We start from the raw sequence: 25,558 nt of genomic DNA on the forward strand, positions 1-25,558 counted from the left end.
TTTTCCTCTATTTCTGTTTTTCATTGTCATTCCCTTAACGAGCCTTATTATACTTTTTTTTTCTGATTTTCCCTTATGAAAAAATTTTTTTAAGCTTTATTGATTTTTTTTTTTTTTTTAAAGAGTGAGAGAGGAAGGGAGAGGGAGAAAGACACAACAATATGAGAGCATCACATCGATTGGCCGCCTCTTGCATGCCCCTCCTGGGGATTGAGCCCACAACTTGAGCATGTGCCCTGACCGTGGCTCGGACCAGCAACCTTTTAAAAATTATTGATTTAAGAGAGAGAAAGGGAGAGGGAGAGAGAGAAACATCGATTGCCTGCCTTTTGCACACTCTCTACTGGGGAAGGATTGAACCTACAACCCGGGCACGAACCCAACCTGAAATCAAGCCAGCAGCTTCTTGGTACATGGGACCACCCTCAAACAACTGAGCCACACCAACCGGGGCTCTCCCTATGAAAATTTAATATTGGAGATTATGTATGTATGTCTGTACTTTATACATAAAATTAATAAGGTAGAGTCATGACACAGATTCATTAATAAGCTTAAAGCCTGGCTGATTTACATATGTCAAGACTACAGCTCATGTTAAAGAAAGAAGCTAAAATCATAGTTTTATTCTGAGTATCTCAAAGAACTTTGGATTTTCCCCCAAATGTCTCTAAACAACTTTTTTTTAAAAAAAAATATTTTTATTGATTTTAGAGAGGAAGGGAGAGGGATAGAGAGAGATAGAAACATCAATGATGAGAGAGAATCACTGATCAACTGCCTCCTGCATGCCCCCCCCCCCGCCCCCCACTGGGTACTGAGCCCGAAACCTAGGCATGTGCCCTTGGCCGGAATCGAACCTGGGACCCTTCAGTACAGGCCGACGCTCTATCCACTGAGCCAAACTGGCTAGGGTTAAAGAATTTTTTAATGTAAAAGTTCTTTGCCTTTTAAAAATAATATATCTGGGCCCTGACCGGTTTGGCTCAGTGGATGGAGCGTTGGCCTTCGAACTGAAGGGTCCCGGGTTTGATTCCGGTCAGGGGCATGTGCCTTGGATGCGGGCGTATCCCTAGTGGGGGGTGAGCAGGAGGCAGCTGATCAGTGATTCTCTCTCATTGATGTTTCTGACTCTCTGTGCCTCTCCCTTCTCTCTGTGGGAAATCAATGAAATAGATTTGAAAATACATATCTGGGACATAAAAGGGTTTACATTTCTATACAGTAATTTTATGTTTAACTTAACGAATCGAAAACAGGAAATAGCAAAAAAGCAGTTTTTAACTTGGCCTATTAAGAGTTTCTACAATTAAAAATGATTTTCTGTCTGTCTTGATTTATCCTTTCATATATGTAATCATTATTTCTTATAGCGTGAAGCCTCATTTTAGGTCATCAAGTGGTTCAGAACACTCAACAGAGGGATCTGTGTCATTGGGGGATGGACCAGTAAACAGATCTGGTTCCAGGAACTTTCCAACTGAACGGCATAACCCTACAGTAACAGGGCATCAGGAGCAAAGCTACCTTCCCAAAGAGACTCCAACTTTGCAGATTGAACAGAATGGGGATTATGGTAGGGGCAGGTGAGTGAATCCTACCTAATAAAATGGTAATATGTAAATTACCATCATTCCGTTACCCCCACGATTGGGCCAGAGGGAGGCGCAGGGGGCGGGACTCGGGGTGGCCGGGGTAGCCAATTGGGCCGGCAGGACACTGAGCTCGTGTCGCCAGTGGCGGCACGAGCTCAGCGTCTGCGCCATGGCTGTGCTGCGGAAGAGAAGGGGCCTCTGGGGCAGCGAGCTCACGTCCCGCCGCGGACCATCTAAAGCGGGGGAGCTGGGTGCCTGTCCGCTCAGGCACCAGGCCTTTCAGGAGGCTTCTGAAAGGCCCGGTGCACCAGCGGACAGGCACCCAGCTCCACCGCGATCGAAAGCGAAAGCGTGTAGGGGACCCTACACGTGCATGATTCAATCATGCACTGGGCCTCTAGTATGGTAATAAATATGGAAGGAAATAAGGTATATGAAAATCCTTTTATCATAATGTGAATATTTGGAAACCATAATCTACTGTTAAGTAAATACATTTTTACATAATAGTTTTTCATAATTATTAAGAAATTTAGTGTTTGTATAGAATTTAACTGAGTCGGATTTATAAAAGTTATTCTGAAGTTCACAAAGAATGGTTTAGAAATATAAAATTCCATCTGCATTATAGTTTTAATTTTCTACAGCTAACTGATCGATTGATTTATTGATTGATTTTAGAGGAATGGAGAGAGAGATTTGTTGATCCACTTATTTATGCATTCATTGGTTGCTTCTAATATGTGCCCTCATGGGATTGAACCCCCAACCTTGGCATATCAGAGCAATGCTGTAAAAACCAACTTAGCTACCCGGCCAGAGCTAATTTCTTAACTTCTAAACTAAGGGAATAGGGTTCTATATAACTTAACCTACCTGAACAAAAACATAGCTGAGCCCTAATCTGCTTCTGGTGTGGAAAGAGTGCTTCTAGTAAAAATGTGCACAGCTTACTTCATGGTGGTGGTGATTTGCTCAGGATCCCTTCAGAAGAATACATATTTATCCTATATAATAAAAGGCTAATATGCAAATTGGCTGAACCGCAGAGCGACCAATCACTATGATGCACACTGACCACCAGGGAGCAGACGCTAAACGCAGGAGCTGCCCCCTGGTGGTCAGTGCGCTCCCATAGGGAGAGTGCCACTCAGCCAGAAGCCAGGCTCATGGCTGGCTAGCACAGCGGCAGTGGCAGCGCTAAGGATGTCCGACTACCAGCTTAGGGAACGGGCCTAAGCCATCAGTCAGACATCCCCCGAGTGCTCCCAGACTGAGAGGGCACAGGCCGGGCTGAAGGACCCCCCCCCCCTAAGTGCACAAGTTTTGTGCACTGGGCCTCTAGTCTTTTAATAATAATGGAAATTTAGATGTCTAGATACTTCAAATAGAAATACACTCATTTTTGATGAAATGTATAAATTTGAAGAAACTTATGAGTTCTCCCTCTCACCACCCCCTTTTTGTTTTGTTAAAAGGAGAACTCTTTTCAGAGGTCGAAGACGACGAGAAGATGACAGAATCCCAGTAAGTATTTTTTTTACTTTCAATTACTGCTGTTAATTTTTTTTCCTTTTGTGATTTACTTTGGCATTGACTTGTGCTCTACCTGGTTTCTACTTGATTGATTGATTTTTAAAAAATATATATTATTGATTTCAGAGAGGAAAAGAGAGGGAGAAAGAAAAATCGATGAGAGAGAACCATTGATTGGCTGCCTCTTGCACGTCCCCCACTGGGGATTGAGCCTGAAACCTGGGCATATGCCCTTGAAGTGGGATTTCTGGGTCACAATTTAATAAGTTGCTGCTAAGTAGTTTTCTGTAGGGGTTGTGCTGATTTTCATTCCTGTTTATCCATAGCCTTACAGAGGATAGGATTTTATTTTTTAAAGAATAGTTTATTGATCACTAGAGAGGAAGAGAGAGAGAAACATTGATGTAAGAGCACAACATCGATCAGCTTGCCTCCTGCACACCCCCCACCAGGGATTGAGTCCACAACTCAGGCATGTGCTCTGACCAGGAATCGAACTGTTAACCTTTTTGGTGCATGGGATGACGCTCAACCAGTAGCCACACCAGTCAGGGCAGGATATAATGATCTTTGGCCAGTCTGATAAAGCATATCATTCATTTTTAAAGCTCTGTTAGATGGTGCTAGAAACTGTTATACTGTTTATTGTTTGGAGTCAGTTTTCTATCTACTGTTAATTCTTATATCCACTAATCTTATAAAACTGCTTAAAGAAAAATGTTTATAGTTTTAGATATGTTCTTATTTGAATCTTAATGCCTCAGATTATTCATATTTTGATATTTTGTGTGTGTTGTTTGTTCATAGTGACTATTACCATTTCTTAACTGGGCCCAAAAAGTGTTAAGGAATAAAAATGGTGTAGGAAGATATAGAGGTCTCAAGAAAACCCTGCCTAGAATTTACAGATATATCATAAATGTGTAATGTAATGCTTATTTTACATGTATAAGTAGTGAATTATATACATATATAAGTAGTGTGTGTGTGTATATATATATATAGCTTACTATTTGTTGTACATATAAGTTATACATATATCACATTTATAAAGTATTGAAAACATACACATTTTCAAAGAAGAAGATGTATTGCATTATAACAAAGAATAGTCCTTAGGGCAAACTATGAAACCTTTAAAACAATGTTGTTTTTTCCATTTATAGCTTTCTATACTATGGGCAGCCATGAGACTTTAGGCAACAACTTTTTAAAGATACTATTGAAGCAGTAACATCCTCAGGTGGCCCTGAACAGTTGAGGAGAGGAGAAATTAGGTTTGAGATCTGTTTAACATATTAAAAAACGTCTGGATTGAGGACTGAAGGTTGAGATGAAGAAAAAGGAGACAGGCATGTTTTCCACTATGAAGGGCAGGAGGGTGATGTTAGCTGGAGATAAAATTTAGGATTTGTAAGCTTTCTCACAGTAACGGAAGTCATATGAGTAGATGAGATCATGGCAGGGGACTCTTTGTATAGTGAGTGATTATTTTCAAAGGGATTGAGAATGAAACCTTGGGGAACATAATGACTTTGGGTTGAAAAATGAGATTATTCCTTACGTTGTTTGAGGTATCCAAGTAAAGTCTGAGTGGCAATGACTGATAGGCAGGCAAATGGATATCTGGGTTTCAGGTGAAGGTCTGCGCTGAAAATAAAGTATAGGACTCAATGATTTTTGGTATATTTTCAAAGTTGTGCAGCCCAAAGTCACCAAAGAGTGAAAAAGATTGTTTTAAGGATTGTTTGCATGTAGATAATAGTTAAAGTCATGAATAAAGGGTATCATCCCACAAGGAAAGTGAGAAGTAATGACTGTATAGAAACCAAAAACCATCAAAAGAAGTAGGCAAGCAGAGAACAGCACATGATTGTCAGATCTGAATCAAGAGAAAGGTGTAGCACACAAGCTAAGGGAGAAATGAGATCCCAAAGGTAAGAATGTTTACAAGGCCAAATGCTATAGTGAGGTCATGGAAAAAAGACTTCCAGCTTTTGCTTGTGGAAGGCATTGGTGACTTGTTAAAGGAGTGGTATGATCAGTACAGAGGTGAGGAATAGAGGAGGAGATACAACAAGAGAGAGGTTTGTCAGAGGATATAGAGAGTGGTTAGGGTGAAAGAGACAGATGAGATTTTCAAGGAAGGATATTGTTCTCTCGAGATTATATGGAAGGATGAATGATGATGGCAAATTTATGTGAGGTTGGGTTTTTTTGTTTTGTTAGAAAAGGAGGTAGAGCTAATTTAGAAAGCAAAGAATAGTGGAGATTGATTAGAAGGCTTAGGAATTTGGCAAAGTTTGCAAAAGAAATAAGAGAGGGAGCTGTCTAAAGGTAAGGAGTACTGATAAGGATTAATGAGAGTTATGTTCTCTTAGTATATGTTAGTATATGTTCTCTTCAGCAGCACATATACTAAAATTGGAACAATATAGAGAAAAATTACATAGCCATGTGGAAGGATGACTTGCAAATTTGTGAAGCATTCCATATTAAAGCATTCCATAATAAAAAAGACTAATTTGAGCTCAGGTGAGATGAGAAGCCAAAAATTTATAGGGAAATAATTCTGTACATTAGGGTAGAGATTTTTTGTGTGTTTTTGTGTTGTTGTTGTTGTTTTTTTTAATTTCAGCTTCTGTGGTACAGGGTTAGAAAATGAGATAGTTATATGACCTGTTTTATGATTTCTGTCTTTTAGAGACCCCAGCCTTCAACAGCTGAAGCAAAGGCTCCAACACCAAAGTTTGACTTATTAGCCTCAAATTTTCCTCCTTTACCTGGAAGTTCATCAAGAACACCAGGTGAACTTGTTTTGGAGAGTAGGATGTCTGATGTTGTTAAAGGTGTCTACAAAGAAAAGGTAAACACTGAAACATCTAATCTTCTATCTTATGGGACTATAGTATTAGCCTATGTTTTAAGTTATTTAGGTTTTCTTAATAAGTATTTCTAATATAGTTTTAATTCAGGGGGTTGTCAGTATACTTTTAGTATTATAAAAAGATTGGCTGAGTTGGTTGGAGCATCATCCAGTACATCAAAAGGTTGCAAGTTCAATTCCTTCTCAGGGCACATCTAGGTTGCTGTATGGGAGGCAACTGATCAGTGTTTCTCTCTCTTCGTTATTCTCTATCTAAAATCAATTAAAAAAACATACCTTCAGGTAATTTTTTTATTTGGGACTCTGTGAGCTTCTTGGATTTGTGTGGGTTTTTTCTTCCCTATATCAGGGGAGTTTTCTGTCATTATTTCTTCAAACAGGTTTTCTATTCCTTGCTCAGTTTCCTCGCCTTCTGGCATCCCTATTATGTGGATGTTGTTTCGTTTTGTGTTGTCCCAAAGTTCCCTTAGGCTCTCCTCCTGCTTTTTAATTATTTTTATTTTTAAAAAATTATGTAAGAAAAATATGATAAAGCAACAAATAAAATATTTTGTCATTTTTACATATCTTTGTCAGTCACTCAGCTTGATAGAACTGATTAATGCAAGCCAAATGGAAAGTGTCATTTCTACCTAAGTGCCTATAATTTACCGATGATATAAATGAGAATTTTAAGATGGTTTGGTAAACTCAGTTTTTAAATAATGGAGAGTGGATGTCAAAATGTTAGGATACCTCATCCTATATTTTCTCATGTTCTGCCTTTTTTTTTCTTTCTAATTCTATTCTTATTTTAATAGTACATGTATACAGTATACCTGGGCTTATTATGGAAATAGTACCCTGCAACCCCCTTCAACTCTAGCTTTTCTCCTGACATTTATTCCTGTATTTCTAATTCACATGGTTATACTGCTATTTTTTTTACCTTTCAGTTGTAGACATCTTTTAACTTTACTTTCTAGAAGCTAAGTATTTAGCTTTCTTAAAGCAACATATACTTCTCATCCTCCCAGTAGATTTTACTTCATCATATCTAGGATACCATCAATTATAAGATGCCCCATTATTTTATTTAAAATTTAATTTCATTTTTTTTTGTTAATCCTCACCCAAGGCTATTTTCCCATTGATTTTTAGAGAGAGCGGAAGAGAGAGGGGAGAGACAGAGAGAAACATCAATATAAGAGAAACACATTGATTGGTTGCCTCCCACACGGGCCCCAACCAAGTCCAGGGATTGAGCCTGCAACCAAGGTATATGCTCTTGACTACAATCGAACTCGGGATCCTTCAGTCCGTGGGCCGATGCTCTATCCACTAAGTCAAACTAGCTCAGGCTATGCCCCATTATTTTAGTATCACTAAGAAAATAAAAATCATTGCCAGTTAGACTAGGATATGCCATCATTGTAAGTCACATCTCAGTATTACATAACTTTTTCCTAACAGCCTCATAGTATACTGTTACTATTTCTCCTTTTTTAATATTCTCCATGGCCTGCTGCACTGGCTTGTTTCTGGGACGTCTCTTCACTATCAATCCTGGGGATTTTCCTTACTCTCCTTTGTTAGATCCCCCTTTTTCTTGCTCTTGTTTTACTTTCCCATATTATGGTGAGTCACATCTTCCCAAGCTTCCTGAATAAAGGGCTTTTAGTATAAATTTGTAGAGATCTTGCATTTTGAAAAAGTTTTGATGTTCTCACACTTGATCAGTAGCTTATCTAGTAGAATGCATTCTACTATTGATGGACATTTGAGCTGTGTTTTCTTCGAAAATTTGAAGATACTTTATTGCCTTTTTTTTAAGTGCAGTATTGTAGTTATTTTGTCACTTTTAAGATTCACATATTTCACCTTTGAAAATCAGACTGTCTTTTTTTTTCTTTATTGATGAAAGTATTACATATGTCCCCCTTTTACTCATTGACCCCCTCCAGCCCATCCTCCCACTTCCCCACCCCTCACCCAAGCCTTTACCATTCTGTTGTCTGTGTCCTTGGGTTATGCATATATGTATTCTTCTGTTACTTCTTCCCTTCTGTGTTGTGTGAAATATATTGCTGTTGATATAGGTGACTATTTTATTTTGAGCTATTGTGTAAGAATATAACATTTATTCATTCTACCATTGATGGACTAATGTTTTTCTCGGTTCATCATTATACTAGTAAGCAATATTGCTATGAATCTTCAAACTTTCTGTTCATATGAGCAAGAACATTTCTAAGGTGGAATTGCTGAGTGATAGGGCTTTTTAAAATTTAAATGACTCTTGAGGTTAAATTATCTTTTTCTTTTTTTTTTAATCCTCATCCAAGGGTATTTTTTCCATTGATTTCTAAAGGGTGATGGGAGGAGACAGAGAGAGAGACTTGCCTACTGGGGCTGGGGACCCTGCAAGCGAGGTGCCCTTGACTGTGCCCTTAACCGGGAATTGAACCAGTGACCCACAGGCCAATGCTCTAACCACTGAGAAAACTGGCCACAGCTAAATTATCATTTTTATGTTTATTGGCCATTTGAGTCTCTTTTATAAAGAGTTTTTCAAGTATTTGGCACATTATTATTAAATTGGTTTATCTCATATCTTACAGATTCATGGAATTTAAAAAATATTCTGGATACTAATTCTTTGTCAGTTATGTTTATCACTAATGGTTTGTTTTTAGTCTTATGTATTTGTGGGTAAAAAATAGGTTCTTAATTTTAATAATATTTGGCAGTATTTCCTTTGTAGTTTTTGTTTGTTTTGTGTGTTTTTTCTTTTTGGCTTAGGAAATAATCTTAGCTTCCAGGGGTTCATTTCAGAAACTATGGTTTGTTTATTTTTTAAATATATTTTTATTGATTTCAGAGAGGAAGGGAGAGGGAGAGATATATCAATGATGAGAGAGAATCACTGATTGGCTGTCTCCTGCACTCCCCTCATCGATCCCGTAAGCCAAACATGTCTTCTGACCAGGAATCGAACCGTGATCTCCTGGTTCATAGGTCAGTGCTCTACCACTGATTCACTGCAACCGGGCCAGAACTATGGTTTTGATCCCTCGTTCTCTAACGATCTATATCTTTCTACCCATCCACTCATCCCACACCCACTGGAGGCTTTTAGGATATTTTATTTATTCCCGGTATTGTGTGAAATTTCATGATGATGTATCTTGCTATGGCTCCTAGTTTTGTTTTAGTCATTGTACTGGTTACTTTGATGGGCTTTTTAAATCTGTAAACTCATGGCCTTCCATGTGGGATAAATTTCATGTACTTCTCTTTGATAAATCCTTCACTTCTTCTCTTCTTCTGGAACTCTTAATTTGATATTGGACCTTGGTTTGCTTGTTTTCGCTTTCCTAATTTTTAGTTTTGAATTGTCTTATTTTTCTTGGTTTAATTCTGGTAAAATACACATAGCATAAATTTATTATCTTAACCATTGTTAAGTGTGTGCAGCTCAGTCGTGCTAAATACATTCACGTTGTTGTGCAACCAATCTCCAGAACTCTTTTAGTCTTACAATAAAATACTACCAGTAAACAACAAATCCCATTCTTCCTTCCCTCAGCCCCTGGCAACCATCATTCTATTTTGTCTCTATGACTTTGACTATTTTAGTTGCCTCATATAAATAGAATCATAGAGTATTTTGTCTTTTTGTGGCTAGCTTATTTTACTTGGCATGATGTCCTGAAGATTCATTCATTGTTGTGGCATGTGTGGGTACCTTTATTCCTTTCATTGCACAGTAACATTTCATTGTATGAATATATAGTAGTCCCCCCTTATCTGTAATTTTACTTTCCATGGTTTTAGTTACCATAATTTAAAATTATTAAATGGAAAATTCCAGAAATTAATAACGCATGAATTTTATTTAAAGATTTTTAAATTGATTTTTAGAGAGGGAGGGAGGGAGAGAGAGAAACATCAATGTGATAACAACAAATTAATCAGCTACCTCCTGCACACCCGCTACCTCCTGCCCCCACCTGCTACCAGGGATCAAGCCTGCAACCTAAGCATGTGCCCTGACCAGGAATTGAACCGATAAACCCTCAGTTCACAGGATTACACTCAACCAACTGAGCCACACTAGCCAGGCAACAATTCATTAAGTTTTAAATTTCATGCCATTCTGAGAAGCGCGCTTGCTGTGTGAATCATTGTCCTGTGTATCCACAGTATATATACTATCCAGACTTTAGTCTCAGTTATCTGGTCACGTGTCACTATATTGCAGTGCTTGTGTGTAAGAAACTCTTTATTTTACATAATAATGGCCCCAGAGCATAAGAGTAGTGACGCTGGTGATTTGTATGTGACAAAGATAAGCTGTAGAGTCTTCCTTTAAGTGAAATGGTAAGTGCTATACAATAAGGTATTTTAAGAGAGAGAGACCACATTCACAAAACCTTTATTACAGTATATTGTTGTACTTTTTCTGTTTTGTTTTGTTTGTTTGTTTTTTGTTACTAGAGGCCCAGTGCACGAGATTCGGGCCCTCAGCCCGGCCTGTGCCCTCTCACAGTCCAGGACCCCTTGTGGGATGTTTGCCTTCCGCCTTAGGCCCGATCCCTAAGCCGGCAGTCAGACATCCCTCTTGCAGTCCGGGGCTCAATTAAACTTTATCATAGATATAGATGTGTATGTATAGGAAAAATTGGGGTTCTGGGAACCTATCACCTATTAATAAGGGAGGGACTACTGTTCCACATTTTGTTTTATTGTTCACCAGTTGATGAACATTTATGTTGTTCTCACTTTTTCGGCTATATGAATAATGCTACTATGAACATTTTTTGCATAAGTTTTGTACAGACATGCTTTCTCTTGGGTACGTACCTAAGAGTGAATTATGGTAACTAACTTTTTGAGGAACTGCCTCACTATTTTCCAAAGTGGCTGCACCATTTTACATTGCCACTCTCTATGTATGAGGGTTCCAATATCTCCATATCAATAACTTTTGTTATTACCTCTCTTACTGATATAGATATCCTAGTGAGTATGAAGTGGTTTCTCATTGTGGTTTTGATTTGCATTTCCCTAATGACTAATGATGTTCAGCATCTTTTCATATATACTTGTTGACCATTTGTATATCTTATTTGGAGAAATGCCTCTATAAGTCTAATTTAAAATTTCTTCATTGTTCAATTATAATTGATATTCAATATTATATTAGTTTCAGATGTACAACATAGTGGTTAGACATTTATATAACTTGCTAAGTGATCCCCCTGATGAGTCTAGTACCCACCTGACACATTACATAATTATTGACTACATTTCCTGTTGACTACATTCCCATGCTGTATTTTACTATAAATGTAGTTTTGAAATATGTTTTCATTTTAAGGATAATGAAGAGTTAAGACAAGGGGATAGTTGCCCAGTGCCTGCAGAGGATGAACAGACCGAATGTGCCGCTGCCCAGCAACTCGATATAAGTACTGGTCCTTCGTGTACAGCTGAGCCTCCTGCATTGAGGTACAGTTTTTGATATGGAAAGAAGATCTTCCACATTAAGATTACTTTTTCTTCTGATCATTTGCTCACCTGTTTCTGTGTACTATACTAAATCTAATGTAAAATTCTTTTTTTCTTAGCACAACTCGGATAGAAAAGGATCTAATGGAGGATTCCACTGTTCAGAAGGATGTTCTCAACCCAACAACTATATCAGTTTCTTCCCCAAATCCTGCAAAGCCATCAGGGACAAATATTGCTTCACCATGTGATAATAACATAAATGCAGCTGTAACTGTGGCCCTACAGGTAACTTGATGAATTTAGTTTATGAAGGAAAAATAACATAGATTCAATAATGAGCATGCCCTCCTGCCCCCGCCCGCTGTAGCAGAGTCATTTGGAAATAGTCCAAATTGGGCTTGCCTGCATCCAAAAAAAGCTAAAGGACTTTAAAGTCACTGTGAAGAAATGGGGAATTTTAGTCACGTTGAGGGAGTGAAGAAGTTACTCTTCATTCTGTTTCTTTTGATTGCTTTTTTGAAATGTCTTGTCTATGTTATGTTGTATGTATCACTTTTGGGCTAGTATAAAGAGGCTTCAACTCTTGGACTTTTTGTGTGTGTGTATAATGCTTAACAAGTCCATGGAACCCATGAGGGAATGCTCTCGTTTTTATTCAATTTCCAGAATCATTTTTATAATTAAGGAAATACAGAAAAGCAGAGGGGGGAAGGAGACTACAAAATTTACCTATAATCCTTTTTATATATGTATGTATTTTTTTAAAAACAATTTTATTTTAGAGGAAGGGAGAGGGATAGAGATAGAAACATCGACTGGCTGCCTCCTGCATGCCCCCACTGGGAATTGAGCTCCCAATCCAGGCATGTGCTCTAATCAGGAATTGAACTGGCAACTTCTTGGTGCATGGGATGATGCTCAACCAACTGAGCCACACCAGCCAGGCCTTTTATTTATTATAGCTAGTAGTATTTTGGTATAGCTTTTTCTTTTTTCTGGGTTAAGAACATTTTATCCCTGGCCTGGTAGCTTAGTTGGTTGGAGCATCGTCCTGATAATGCCAAGGTTGTGGGTTCAATCCCTGGTTAGGGCATATACATGAGTCAACCAATGAGTGCATAAATAAGTAGAACAATAAGTTGGTTTGTATCTCTGTGTCTCTCTGTTTCTCTCTCTCCAATCAATAATTTTTTTAAAAAAGAATACTTTTATCTTGTGATTTAATAATAATACCGTAGGTCCTCGGGTTACATTGGAGATCCGTTCCTATGGTGCGGCATAACGCAATTTTCGCCATAAGTCGGAACCCACCTACATAAGCACCTATGTCACTCACATGGAGCACATACACAGCAGTAATGAAGTGAAACAGTAAAAAAAATGTAAAAGATAACAATTTCTGACCTTTACTGGTGGTAAATACAGTAAATAATAAAAAACATAAAGCACATATGTACATATGTCAAAATGACAACTTTTTTTTTTTTTTAATACTGAAACGACGTAGGTCGAGTCCAACGTAACCCAAGGACTGCCTGTAATAACAAGCCCAGCTGGTATGGCTCAGTTGGTTGAGTTCGGCCCATGCCCCAGGAGGTTGTAGGTTTGATTCTTGGTCAGGGCACATGCCGGCGTTGCAGGCTTGATCCCTAGTAGGGGATGTACAGAAGGCAGCCAGTCAATGTTTCTGTATCCTTTTTCCTTCCTCTCTCTGAGGTCAATAAAAACATTTAAAATAATAATAATAGTAATAATAGAACAGCAGCTATCAAGTATTGAATGACTACTATTCTTTTTCATAATACCCCTGTTGGCCTACTTTTTCAGATAAAGTAATTAAGACTTTTAATTAGTCTTTCATTAATATATGATTGGTTTCCAACTGCTCTGCAGAAATTCTTATAGAATCCCTCTTAGGGTTCTTTGTAGCAAGGGAAAAGAGAATGAAACCATTTTATTTCATCGTATGGATGGTCTATTATTAATTTAATCTGTCCTTGTTAGACATTTATGTTGTTTCCAGTTTTTTTTCCCATTACTATAAACAAGCTAATATGAGAATTCTTCAGGTAAATTCCTCAAGTGAATTTATTATTTCATACATAAATTGCAGCAGTTTTGATTATTTTCAACAAACGTACTTTTTCCTTTTTTATCCTCACTCTAGGATATGTTTATTGATTTGTGGGTTGGGGAGAGGAGAGAGACATTGATGTGAGAGAGATCGGTGGCCTCCCATACACACCCTGACTGGGGATTGAACCCGTGACCTAAGTATGTTTCCCACCCGGGAATTGAACCTGTCACCTTTTTGGTGTAGGGGACAACACTCCAACAACGGTGCCATCCAGCCAGGGCCACAAAAGTACTTACTTTTTTTTATTATTATTATTATAAATCTTTATTCAGATTATTACAGTTGTTTCTCCTTTTTTTCCCCCCCATAGCTCCCCTCCACCCAGTTCCCACCTCTCCCTCTGCCCTTACCAAAAGTACTTTCTTAAAAAGATTGTACTGGCCCTGGCTGGGTAGCTCAGTTAGTTAGAGCATCATTCCTATACGCCAAGGTTGTGGGCTCAATCCCTGGTCAGGGCACATATAAGAAGCAACCAGTGAATGCATAAATAAGTGAACAAAAAAAATCAGTGTTTCTCTCTCTATCCCCCTCCCAATCTCTAAAATCAATAAATAAATTTTTTTAAAAGATTGTACTAATATACGTTAATAGCATTGTATATTAGAGTGCCTATTACCCTTTCTTAGAAAAGAACTGATTTTCTTGTGGCTAATACTATCCTTTTTATACTTTATTACTTAGAGAATGTACACCATAAAAAATGTTTTCTTTTTCTTCCCTTCCAAGGAACCCCGAAAGCTAAGTTATGCTGAAGTGTGCCAGAAGCCTCCTAAAGAGCCATCTCCAGTTCCTGTGCAGCCGCTACGAGAACTTCGCTCCAATGTAGTGTCTCCCACCAAAAATGAAGAGAATGGAGCTCCTGAGAAGTCCATTGAGAAACCACATGAGAAGCCAGAAGCAAGGGCTAGTAAGGATTATTCTGGCTTCCGAGGCAATACCATCCCCAGGGGAGCAGCTGGAAAAATCAGGGAACAGAGACGTCAGTTTGGCCACAGGGCCATACCTCAGGGAGTTACTCGACGTAATGGCAAAGAGCAATATGTGCCACCCAGATCACCAAAGTAAAACTAACAAACAAACAAACAAAAACTATTCAAAAACTTCTCTCTCTTCCCATTAAACTTGAGCCGTGGCTATATTGAACTGTTATGGAGGGGAGAGGGCGACCAGAAAGGAAACAAGAGAAAGGATATCCTTAAATCATTACAGATTTTGGAGTTGTGAGCAGTAGAATCCCAAAATTCATCTCTAAAGTGATTTTAAAATGCTGGAGGATTCCAATCAGTATAAATATATATATATGTATACATATATAAAAATATAATTTTTCTATTTTTGTTTTTGATTTTAATTTGCAGAGATCTGCCTGGAATCAATTTTGAGGGTTCAGATTTAGCTTGGGGAAAAAACATTACACATCCTTCAGTATAGGAAATGAGGGAGTGAGAGAAAATATTTTTTGAAGAAGCATTTCTGTAAAATTAGAAATTACTTTTTTTAATCTATTTAAAGTTTGGCTTAGAGAATGCCATCTCTGCCTTTATGGCCTTGTGTTGCAAAGCAGATCAGTGGCTGGGGTGCCTGTTTGGGTGTGTTGTGTGTACAAGAGTGACTGAAGCCAAATCTGTTTTCATGTTAGTAAATGATTTGAAAACTGAATGTAATATGTACTTGAGTAGATTATTTTTCCAGTTTGATATGTAGTCTCCTTTTGACTTTACTAATATTTTATTCAACAAGCTTTTGATTGTACTTGGAGATGTGACTACCAATCACTTTAATACAGAAAGAATGGGGGTTATTCAGATAATTGAAAAATTTGTCTTAGATCTGAGTTGGGTAAGTCAAAAGGCCTGCAGAGGTTTAAACTGGCCTGTGATTCTCCCCTCCCCTAAAATAGGAAATAATTTTTTTGTATTACTTCATTTGCTATTCTCTGTTCTTTGACTACCAAAACCCCCAGAAGCAAGTTAACTAACCACCTACATAACTGTATGTTTTTTACCACCTTGACCACTCTAGTCAAATCATATAACTGTTCTAAATTTCTGAATTGAACAGTGAAGTATTTTACTCTTCTGTTCATGTATTTAGAAGTTTAGATCCCAGAATGGTAGAGCAGACTGTAATTTATTTGTGTTAGTGTTAAAAATGAAACATTGTAATTGACTCTTAAAGTGTTAAGTAGTGTAGAAGTAAAAATAATTTTTAAAGGCTTAATTTGGGGGCAACTTTTTCTGTTTACAGTGTATTTATCATAACCTGCCTTTCTTCCCTTTCTCCAAAAAATTAAAATTTAAAAAAATATACAGTTTGAAATTCACCGAAGCAGAGCCAGCAAGTCAGGAGATTTTTGAGTTAAGGTGAGGATAGTTGAAGAAAATTATTACATAATATCTCAGTGAATCAAGTTGTAGCTCTCAAATTAAATAGGCAAGTTTACATGCTGGTGTTTAGAAAATGGCTAAAATATTAAAAATCATGTTGAATTAATCTGTTTTAAGTCATACCATTTTCAGAGTTCTATGTAAGGTGGGGTTTTTCTTTTTTTAGGGATAGTTTGTAGCAGTAATAACTGTCCCTTATGTTAGTGAATGACTTGTATAAATTGAAACTGTAAATTGTGAACACTGGAAAGCACCATTGTGACATAGAGTCAACATCTTAGTAATATATTAAAATGAATGTAAATGGAGGTTAAAATTACATTACTGTGAAAACTCATCTTCCAACTCTAAGTTAAGCTGTGGAGATTTGTATTAGTAGGTAACTGTTCAGAGCTTTGAAAACACTGCACATTTCTGTACAAGCCAGAGTTGTTATTTCTTTGTAACTTATTCAGCTTGGCAATTGCTTTTGATTTGGTGAGTTGATAACATGATATAATACATTTAAGTAAGAAGAATCATTTCTACACACTATTTTTTTAAATCATTTAGAACTGAAATCTACAATTAAACTACCTGTGCTGAAATTTGGGGGAAGTTTAGGTTCTTTTTTAAAAAAGTATTAATAATCATTAACTATATCTATGATAAAGTGCTTATTTTGGTTTACTTAGATAATGCTGCATTTGGTGGAAATGATAAACATTTAAAGTGTTAACACTCTGTGAATGCATTGGATTTAGGAGAATAAACATTTTATAAAAATCATTTGGAGAGAATTATAAACTTAATAGTTGCACTTGAAACAAAACATTACTTTTTTTACAGTGTCACAGAAGTGGGCTTGTATTATTTGTACACTTGTGTGACTTATTCCAACTTTTAAAACTAAGTATTTTAATTGAAACACAGGTCTTCTTTTTGAAGAAAGTGTGTTCTTGCTTTTCCCCAAAATGTTATTAAGAGTAGAAATTTAATTTAAAGACATGACCTTTTAAATTCTCTTGTAAAATATATTGTTTTAATTTAATTTGCCTCATTACAACTAATAATTCCCATTTTGATGGGAAGTATAGGGAAGAATAAATGTGTGTGTGTGTGTATATAATATATATATTCACAATATGTATTTAGCATTTATTTTATTACCGCAGATTTAAGGTTTGTATCTAATGATGCCTATAAATTGTGTGAAACTTGGCCCACTCTACCCCCCTCCCCCAGCATTACTCTGTAACTGATGAGGGTTGAGCATTCATTGTAGTTCAACTATTTATTTGGTTCTTTTTTTAGTTGTAATCCTCACTCGAGGTTATGTTTTTCATTGATTTTAGAGAGAGGAAGGAGGGGGGTGGAGAGAGAGAGAGACAGTGAGAAACATTGATGTGAGAAAAACATCAATCAGTTGCCTCTTGTATATGTCCTGACTGAGAATCGAACCAGCCACCTTCCAGTTTATGGGAAGATGCTCCAACCAACAAAGCCACACTGGCCAGGGCCGTTTGGTTTTTTAGAGAGGAATTTAAATGTTGATTTTTTATTTTTTTTCTTCATCCTTATGGCTTAACACTTGCTTGGGCTGTTGGAAGCTAAAAGTAGATACAAAATGATATTGAGTGTATGGTACAGTGATTATCTGCTATAGTTCTTACTTCATGAAGAGAAAAAAAGTCACCACCTTGCACTTCATAGAGAGGGTATATAGAGATATTGCAAAAACCTATCTCCATTTTCTATCCTGATAATTAAGGTTTTCGTGATATCCAGGGCCTGTCTCTAATCTGAGTAACTTCATTTTTGCAAGTATATAGACATTGACATTCAAGAGAGTTATCCGTCTAAATTTTTTTCAACTGGAATTTGGAAGAAGATAAATCTTTCAGTTGCTATTGTTTATTGTTGTCATCATATGTGCTCAATTTGCATGTGATCAAATGACATGCAGATTTTAAATTTATTTTTGGTTCCTAAAATTAAGGTAGCTTGGATATTGTTTCACATTCCTTTCTCTTTTCAAATGTTTGTTTTGCAAAAGGCTTAGTGATGGAGTATTAGCATCTCCTGGAACAGAAAATAGTATTTAAAATTTACTAAATAATTCTCTAGTTTTCTTAGTTATGGCCTTAATAGTGGCATAAATGTCCACTGGTTTTACTTTGATCCAGTTGAACACACCGGGATTAAGTCTCTGATATTTGTGTTGGGCATATATGTTAACCATATTTTAAAAGAATCCATTTTGTATTTTACAGAAAAGATAAAATGTAAGAGAGGACAGTATATTCCTTTTGAAGGATTTAAAACAAATTCATAATTATGTGATGGTGGTTTCCCCCCCCCCCCTAATTTTATATATTTCCTTTCAATTTGGTGGCTATAAAATTTTAACTTTAGACTTTTTGGTATATGCTAATTTAGCTTGTCTGAGCTTCCAGGAAGTTACATAGATATTTCAGTTTTCATTAGCTGAATGAAGATATTTTAAGAAGTTGAAAGAAAATTTGTTTTCAGGTTGAGAGTAAATTCTCTTTCAAAATTCACCTGATTATTAAAGTTGGTTTTTTTTTTTAGTTGAGAACTTCTTAAGAGTTGCTGAGTAGATGGTTCTTAAAAGTACAACTCAGACACCAACAGCAGAAAATGGTTTTACTTTCAGTTTTATAGCACAAAACACTGATTAGCATATAGTATAAAGAAACATCCACATTACTTTTTTTTTCTGATTCAGGTGTCCCTTGAGTGATATCTTCTAATGCTCGGTTCGGGTTGTGGGGGTCAGAACCAGTTATCTGCTTTCTGTTATGTCCATTGCTTAAGTTTGTTCCTGTTGTCAAAACTGTCCCTCCCACCCCCTAAAAAATATGATGTGACACATGCTCATGCATATTATGTTAAAATGAGTACATCCTATATTTGTATTTTTGTTTTCAACATTGCCAAGGTGCTATGGGAAATTAAAGTAACAAAAATTAGAACAAATAAAATTGTTTAAAAGCAAGACTGGTTTTCTTTTCTCCAGGTGGTTTATGTCTAATGACTACTTGTATTTACTTTTCAATAATCTTATATGTTGCCCATTCTCTAGGTCCATTACTATCCTGGTCTCAGCAGGTTTTGATTTGCTTTGGGGAAGGGGCAGAGGCATGATATGTGATACTGCATCTGTAAAGTGAGGGCAGAGAGCTATAAGATTCATCTTTATGATTCTGGGGTTTTCTTAAGTTATTTTTGTTTGAGAGGCAGTTACTGAAGGGGAGAAAATTACAGGGCAGTGTGCATTTTAAGGATATGCTTTCATTGGGCTTATATTTATAAGAGAAAACCATTAGGTTTCCTTTACCTTTTCAACCATATCTTTGTTTTGATTATATCAAATCCTAAAGCTAAAGTGTTTTTGTTTTATTTTTTAAAGCTAAAGTTTTGGTAGGTTTTTAAAGGGAAACTTTACTGGGCAGTTTAAATAGGTCTTTTAAGCTTTTTCATACTATGAAAATGCAAAAATGGAAAAGCTGAGTGAATGTCTAGCTTTTTAATAGATGGTATCTGTAAATTAATGTGACAGCTCACCTTGTATTGAATATAGTACATCAGTCCACCCTTACCTGCACTTTTGATTTCCATGGCTTAGTTACCTAAGGCAGTCAAAATATTAAATGTCAAATTCCATAAATAATTCATAATTTTTAATTGCATGCCATTCTGAGTAGTGTGTCTGGAATGTGGATCACCCTTTTGTCCAGCATATCCAGACTATACACCATACAGCCATTGCTCGTGGTTATCAGACCGCTGCTCGAATGCAGTGCCTTTTTTTTTTTTTTTTAAGTCAAGTAACCCTTATTTTATTTAATAATGGCCCCACAGGACAAAAGTAGTCATGCTGGCAATTTGGGTATGCCAAAAACAAGCCATAAAGTGCTTCCTTTAAGTGAAATGGTGAGTACAGTGCAATAAGATTTTTACTATCTACCAAGTTATGTGATGTGAGTATGAGGTAAGAGATTTAATGCGAACATTCACTTTAATAATTAGCTCAGTAGCATTGCCCTTTTAAGTAGCTAAAACCTTTAATTTACTAATGAACAGTTTATCTTAATGGGGATAGTTAATATCAGTGAGCAAAATAGTCCCATTAATAACAGGTTTACAGGATTACATACAGCTTTAGAGCCTTATGTCAGTGTGTTGGTAAATGTATTTGGCCAAGAGAGGGCTATGAATAACTTAATTTCTTTATCATATTAGGAACAGTATTTTTAGTGGACTAATAACCAAATTGGTAGCCTTAATTAATGTTTCTCATTAGGGAGGAAAATCCTCCCCAGACGCTCCACTTCCCTATTCCCTTAGTGATCACACACCTGCCATGGAGGGTGGGAAAGTGAGCAGTTGGCATGTTCACCTTCAGTCGGGGTTGGTGTGGTATACTGACAAGGAAAAGGGGGTCAAGGGCGGTTAGAATAAACAAGAACCCCTGCCAAGGCCCTTGTGGTGATCTGTTTCTGGGTAACAAACACCTCAAACTTGGTGGCATAAAAAGATGGCCATTTCATATTCACAGGCTTCTAGACAGAGCACAACAGGCATAGGTTGTCTTAGTTCCATATTGTCTTGGACCTCAGCTAGGGAAGACTGAAATGTCCAGTGGCTGGAATCACCTAGGCCTCTTCACCCTAGGCTACGATGACTAAAAGGTAGGGCTTAGCCAGCGACATTGGGCAGAGCACCTCACGTGGCCTTCCAAATGTGGCAGCTCCCCTGCGAGAACGGTTGCTAGGTTCTCAGTGTTCGGGGAAGGAGGGTCCTGAGAGGCTTCTGGGGAGAGGACATTTCAAGAGAACCAGGGGAAGCTGCATGGACTTCTAGAAAACCTAACCTCAGAAGTCCCATAGTATCACTTGTGTTATGTTCTATTGGTCAAAATACTCAGAAGCCCATTCAGATTCTGGGGAGGGAGCATGGACCTCACCTTTTATTTTTTTTAAATATATTTTTATTGCCCTAGCCCAGTGGTTGGCAAACTCATTAGTCAACAGAGCCAAATATCAACAGTACAACGATTGAAATTTTTGAGAGCCAAATTTTTTAAACTTCTAACGCCACTTCTTCAAAATAGACTCACCCATGCCGTGGTATTTTGTGGAAGAGCCACACTCAAGGGGCCAAAGAGCCGCATGTGGCTTGCGAGCCGCAGTTTGCCAACCACGGCCCTAGCCGGTTTGGCTCACTGGATAGAGCATCGGCCTGCGGACTGAAGGGTCCCAGGTTCGATTCCAGTCAAGGGCATGTACCTCAGTTGCAGGCACAACCCCAGTAGAAGGTATGCAGGAGGCAGCTGATCAATGCTTCTCATCGATATTTCTAACTTTCTATCCCTCTCCCTTCCTCTCTGTAAAAAAATAAAATATATTTAAAATATACATATATATATATTGATTGATTTCGGAGAGGGAGGGAGAGATAGAAACATCAATGATGAGAGAGAAGCATTAATCAACTGCCTCCTGTACGCCCCCTACTGGGGATTGAGCCTGCAACCCACACCAGAAAACTATGACCTCGTAGGTTGACGCTTAACCACTGAGTCACACCAACCGGGCTGAAATTCTTTTCTCAACTTAAATTTTCTTTTTCTTCCAGCCTATGAATGATACCCTGACTAGAAACTCATGTTGGGCAAATGTTGGGGCCTGTTCTTTTAAATAACTTTTGGATCAGCATGGAAGGGAAGTGAAAACACTAGAATCTCCCAAATTGTGAAGGAGAGCTTTGGCATTAAAAGGAAAAAGTTAATACTACTAAAGAAAGAATATAAATGAAAATTTAAGCATTTCCCCAGTAGTTCCTGGTAGAAGTCCAGAAATGTTTTGGATCTTCCTTATATTGAGTTAAAATATTAATTGTGGGGAAAACCTATTAAGCCAAAAGATAAAACAAGACTAAGTTCCCCTCTTTCACGTACTTAGAAATCTAGGCAGAAGTAACTGGATTGTCCCTCCATTGTGATAAATGCCAGAAATGAAACAGAAACAAAAGAGCTCCTGGCAAATGGGACCGTAAACCCCAATAAAAGAGCCGCATGTGGCTTGGGTTCAGATCCCGATAAATGGGTAGGTTTCAATCAAGGTAAAATAGAGGAAGGGACAAGACAAAGGCGTACATTACTAAGTGAAGAGAATGTACATTACTGGAAAAGAATGGCCGGGAGCCCCTAAAACGTCCTTGCATGTGAGTTCTCAAAAGGTTAAACTGTGTGTCCACGCCATCAACACCTTAAGCCCATTTTGTGCTGGAGAATTTGGGGTGGCGAGCTTGGGCTCGTCCTTTCAGGCGTTTCCCAGTAGAGGGCGCAGTAAGCCCGCGAGTCCCGACTTTGGCTTGGCCGTGGAGGCGGAGCGTTCTGGGCCCGGAGGCGGGGCCGGCGCGCGCACGTGACGCTCGCTCATGGCGGCGGCGGCGGCGGCGGTGCTGGCAGCGCTCGGCGGCCGGAGCCGGATCCTGTAGCCGGGGTGTGGGCCCGCGTCAGTCCGTCCCTCCTTCGGCCCCCTCTCTTGTCTTCCGGAGTGCGGCTGGCGGAGCCGGGATGGCGGAGCGAGGCTCGGAGCCCGCGCCGGCCGCGGTGGCGGCTCTGCCACCCGAAGTGCGGGCGCAGCTGGCGGAGCTGGAGCTGGAGCTCTCGGAGGGTGAGCCGGGCGGGGTGCGAGCGCCGCGAGGGGGAGACCGGGTCCCCGCCGCGCGCCCTGCTGGCCGCGCGGGCGAGAGGGGAGGCGGATGCCGGAAATCTGGCCCGGGCTCCGAAGGGTCGTCTTCCCTTCTCTCCCCCTCGGTGAAGCGGCTGGCCCGTGTCGTTCATTGTGTGCTGTGCGTGGGGGTTCCGCCGCGGCTTGGGGAAGCGGTCCTTTCTGCCCCCCCTAACCTCCAGACAAAGCTGCGCCCTCCGCTTCGGTCGGGTGTCTGGGCGCGTTGGGGGTGGGGGTGAGCTGCGAGCCGGGCGGCTGACAGCCTTCTCCTGCCCTCTGCCCTTTCCGAGGGGAGGGCCCCACGCCTGTCGAGGTCCCCCTTCAAAAAGAAAGAAAAAAAAAAGACACATGGGAAATCCGCAGCCGTTCTCCTTCCTCCTCTAACAATGCGAGGTGCCTCCCCGTGACAGGAGTGCGAGAGAAGCAGGGTGGGCCGTCCGGGGTCCCGGGGAGGGTAGAAGCAGTGGCTCTAACCCGAAGACAGACACGGTGCTGCTTCGAGACCTCACCTTTGTCATTAGGGTGCCCCCCCCCCCCCCGGGTGCCTGTATTCACGTTGAATTTTCCACCTCCGATCACCTTTCGGAGTCTTTGAAGGAGGAGGGAGAGGTTACATGCAGATACCCTGGCCGGCAGGCCCCCTCTTTCTTTTGACAATGGGTTGGTACTAGGAGAGCTGGGTTCATTTTGAGACTTAAAAGACTGGAATAAATCAAGCCACTGTTATTGGACGAGTCCCCTGGACAACAATGAGAGAGGCATTGCTGTGTTGTGGGCATGTGATCCGGCTTCTGGTGCGGTTGTGATCAGTTCTCGTAGTAAAGTTCCTGTTTTTATCACAGGCTGCCTCCCAGACAAAAGCAGCATTTTGTCCAAGCTCCATGTCAGGAACGTGGTGGTGTCCCCAGAGTTGCATTATTCTTCTTGAGTTCCTTGCCAAAGGCCCTCTTCACGTGCACTTTTCTAGTGGGTTTAAAAACTGTTGATTGGAACAGAAGCATGTGAGAGAAGTTTTCCAGGAGAGTTTGGACTTTGTTTACTTATGGAGACATGATCTCCTTCACCGTCCCCTCTCCGTCCTGCATCCTTTACGTGAAAAACCAGAAGTGGATGTGAGTGTTATAAATCCAGTTTGACATGGGAGGAAATTATTATTACTAATAACCCTGTTAGGGTTTTCCCAATGTATAGGGAGGTGCTGTTTTCATTTGCACTTAATTACCAACATAATTTTCAATTAATCGGTTGGTAAGTTAGTTATTCTCCGGCCAGTCCCCCAAAATCAGTGGTGGGGGATGAACAGGACAACATCCAAAGACAGGAGTTTGCTTCTGTGTTTAGGGCATTCCATCCGTTCTGCCTCTCAGCATTCTTCTCCTCAAACGAAGCATTGTGATGACTGCCATTCAGTTCTGACTTTTGAAACAGTTACCGTACAGTAACAAATCAGCTATCTTTGATTAGCCAGAAAGAGAGAGTGGGTTGGCTGGATGTTTACATCAGAACAAGATTAAAAATAGGAGTTGATTGCTTTTACACGTAGAGGGAAATCCTGGAAGCTCCTTATTCTTGGTATTTCTGCTTGCATCTGATTCTTGTTTACTCCCTGGGCATTTCTCGAGATGATTCTGAGGACCTGTTTCTAGGACTCGCAGTGATTAGCTCACCTCTCCCTCTAGAGAGGTGTGAGACTCCTACAAACTGAAATCCAAGGCTTAGACATTTTTAGGGACAAGTACCCGGTTTGGCTTCTCCAATGCAGGCTTGTTTGGGGTGATTTAGTTCCAATGGGTTTCTTATAGATTTATGCTACATTATCCTGTATTTCATCACTCTTAGCAATGGCTAACTGGGAAAACACAGTTGAAAAACCTTGGGCCTGCAGTGTCAGCATCTTGGCCATCTGTTTCGCTCCTGCTTAAAGTACAGAGAATGGTTGCTGGAGAAGTAGGTGGATATTTTTAGGAATTCAAGCGAAGTCGAAACAACCCACCAGCCCCCTAACCTATAACATGGTGTTATTTGTGATGTCTGTAGCATGTTTGGAAACGTCCTTGTTTTACATGTTCTCCACAGTTACCGATCTAGCAAAAGTACACGTTTCTTCTAAAAAGAGAAGGTGCTTATGTGTTTATCGTGTGTTGCTGACCTTGGTGCACTCAGTCCTTGATTTTATTATTACTTCTTTTTAGGTTCAGGCCATCCTGGTCCTGATTCTAGGGATGGTCTGAGCTGTGTACTGTTCAGGAGCCTCCTTTGTGCCGGCCTGTGTGTTCAGCTGGAGGCTTTGGCCCGGGATCTGCCCGCTCTGTGCTGAGGTGCGGTGTGCCTCCCCGGGCTGTTTGCTGCAGAACCCAGCGCTGAGGCTGGTGCTGGCAGCCGGTCAGCGTGAACTTGGTGGTGAAGCCTCCTGCTTCTGCACCAAAAAGAATAGCCTGAAACTCTCCGGAGGATCGTCTGAAACTGAGCTTACACATCCTCATGAGCCTTTCTAACAGATAAATTGAGTAGGGTAGGAGGTTTCTATCAAGTATTCCTATGGCTGAAAAAATGTTCATGATCTACATATATTATTGCATTTATTATATGTTTGACAGTAGGCACTTTTGTCTGAACTTTATTCATATGTTTTAGTCAACTGTATGCACATAAAATAGCACAAATGATGAGAATTATTTAAGTCTGTCTGATAATGTATTTTATTGTGTAATGATCTTATACAGCATGTCATTTGAGCTTCACTACGATTTTGTGACTAGCTAGAATAGATATTTTCACCT

The 25,558-nt window shown here is 39.3% G+C and overlaps 2 protein-coding genes across 9 annotated transcripts in view; both read left to right on the plus strand.

Moving 5' to 3' along the window:
• The window catches only part of LARP4 (La ribonucleoprotein 4), a 69,084-nt gene extending 49,874 nt beyond the window's left edge, over positions 1 to 19,210 (plus strand). For all 7 annotated transcript variants that reach the window (XM_079774146.1, XM_079774148.1, XM_079774147.1 and 4 more), the window contains 6 exons: positions 1,374 to 1,586; positions 3,074 to 3,122; positions 5,836 to 5,997; positions 11,381 to 11,511; positions 11,631 to 11,799; positions 14,378 to 19,210. In XM_079774146.1, coding sequence (XP_079630272.1) covers positions 1,374 to 1,586; positions 3,074 to 3,122; positions 5,836 to 5,997; positions 11,381 to 11,511; positions 11,631 to 11,799; positions 14,378 to 14,716 — 1,063 coding nt within the window. In that variant the 3' untranslated portion in view covers positions 14,717 to 19,210. The remainder of the gene's footprint in view (positions 1 to 1,373; positions 1,587 to 3,073; positions 3,123 to 5,835; positions 5,998 to 11,380; positions 11,512 to 11,630; positions 11,800 to 14,377) is intronic.
• A 3,279-nt stretch (positions 19,211 to 22,489) lies between these two features.
• Positions 22,490 to 25,558, plus strand: part of DIP2B (disco interacting protein 2 homolog B) — a 238,866-nt gene continuing 235,797 nt past the window's right edge. Inside the window, exon 1 of one of the 2 annotated variants that reach the window (XM_079774332.1) lies at positions 22,490 to 22,721. In XM_079774332.1, the coding sequence (XP_079630458.1) occupies positions 22,622 to 22,721 (100 nt within the window). In that variant the 5' untranslated portion in view covers positions 22,490 to 22,621. The remainder of the gene's footprint in view (positions 22,722 to 25,558) is intronic. The other variant, XM_079774331.1, reaches the window with a different exon arrangement.

Source organism: Cnephaeus nilssonii (assembly GCF_951640355.1).
Source record: "Cnephaeus nilssonii genome assembly, chromosome: 6".
NCBI lineage: Eukaryota > Metazoa > Chordata > Mammalia > Chiroptera > Vespertilionidae > Cnephaeus > Cnephaeus nilssonii.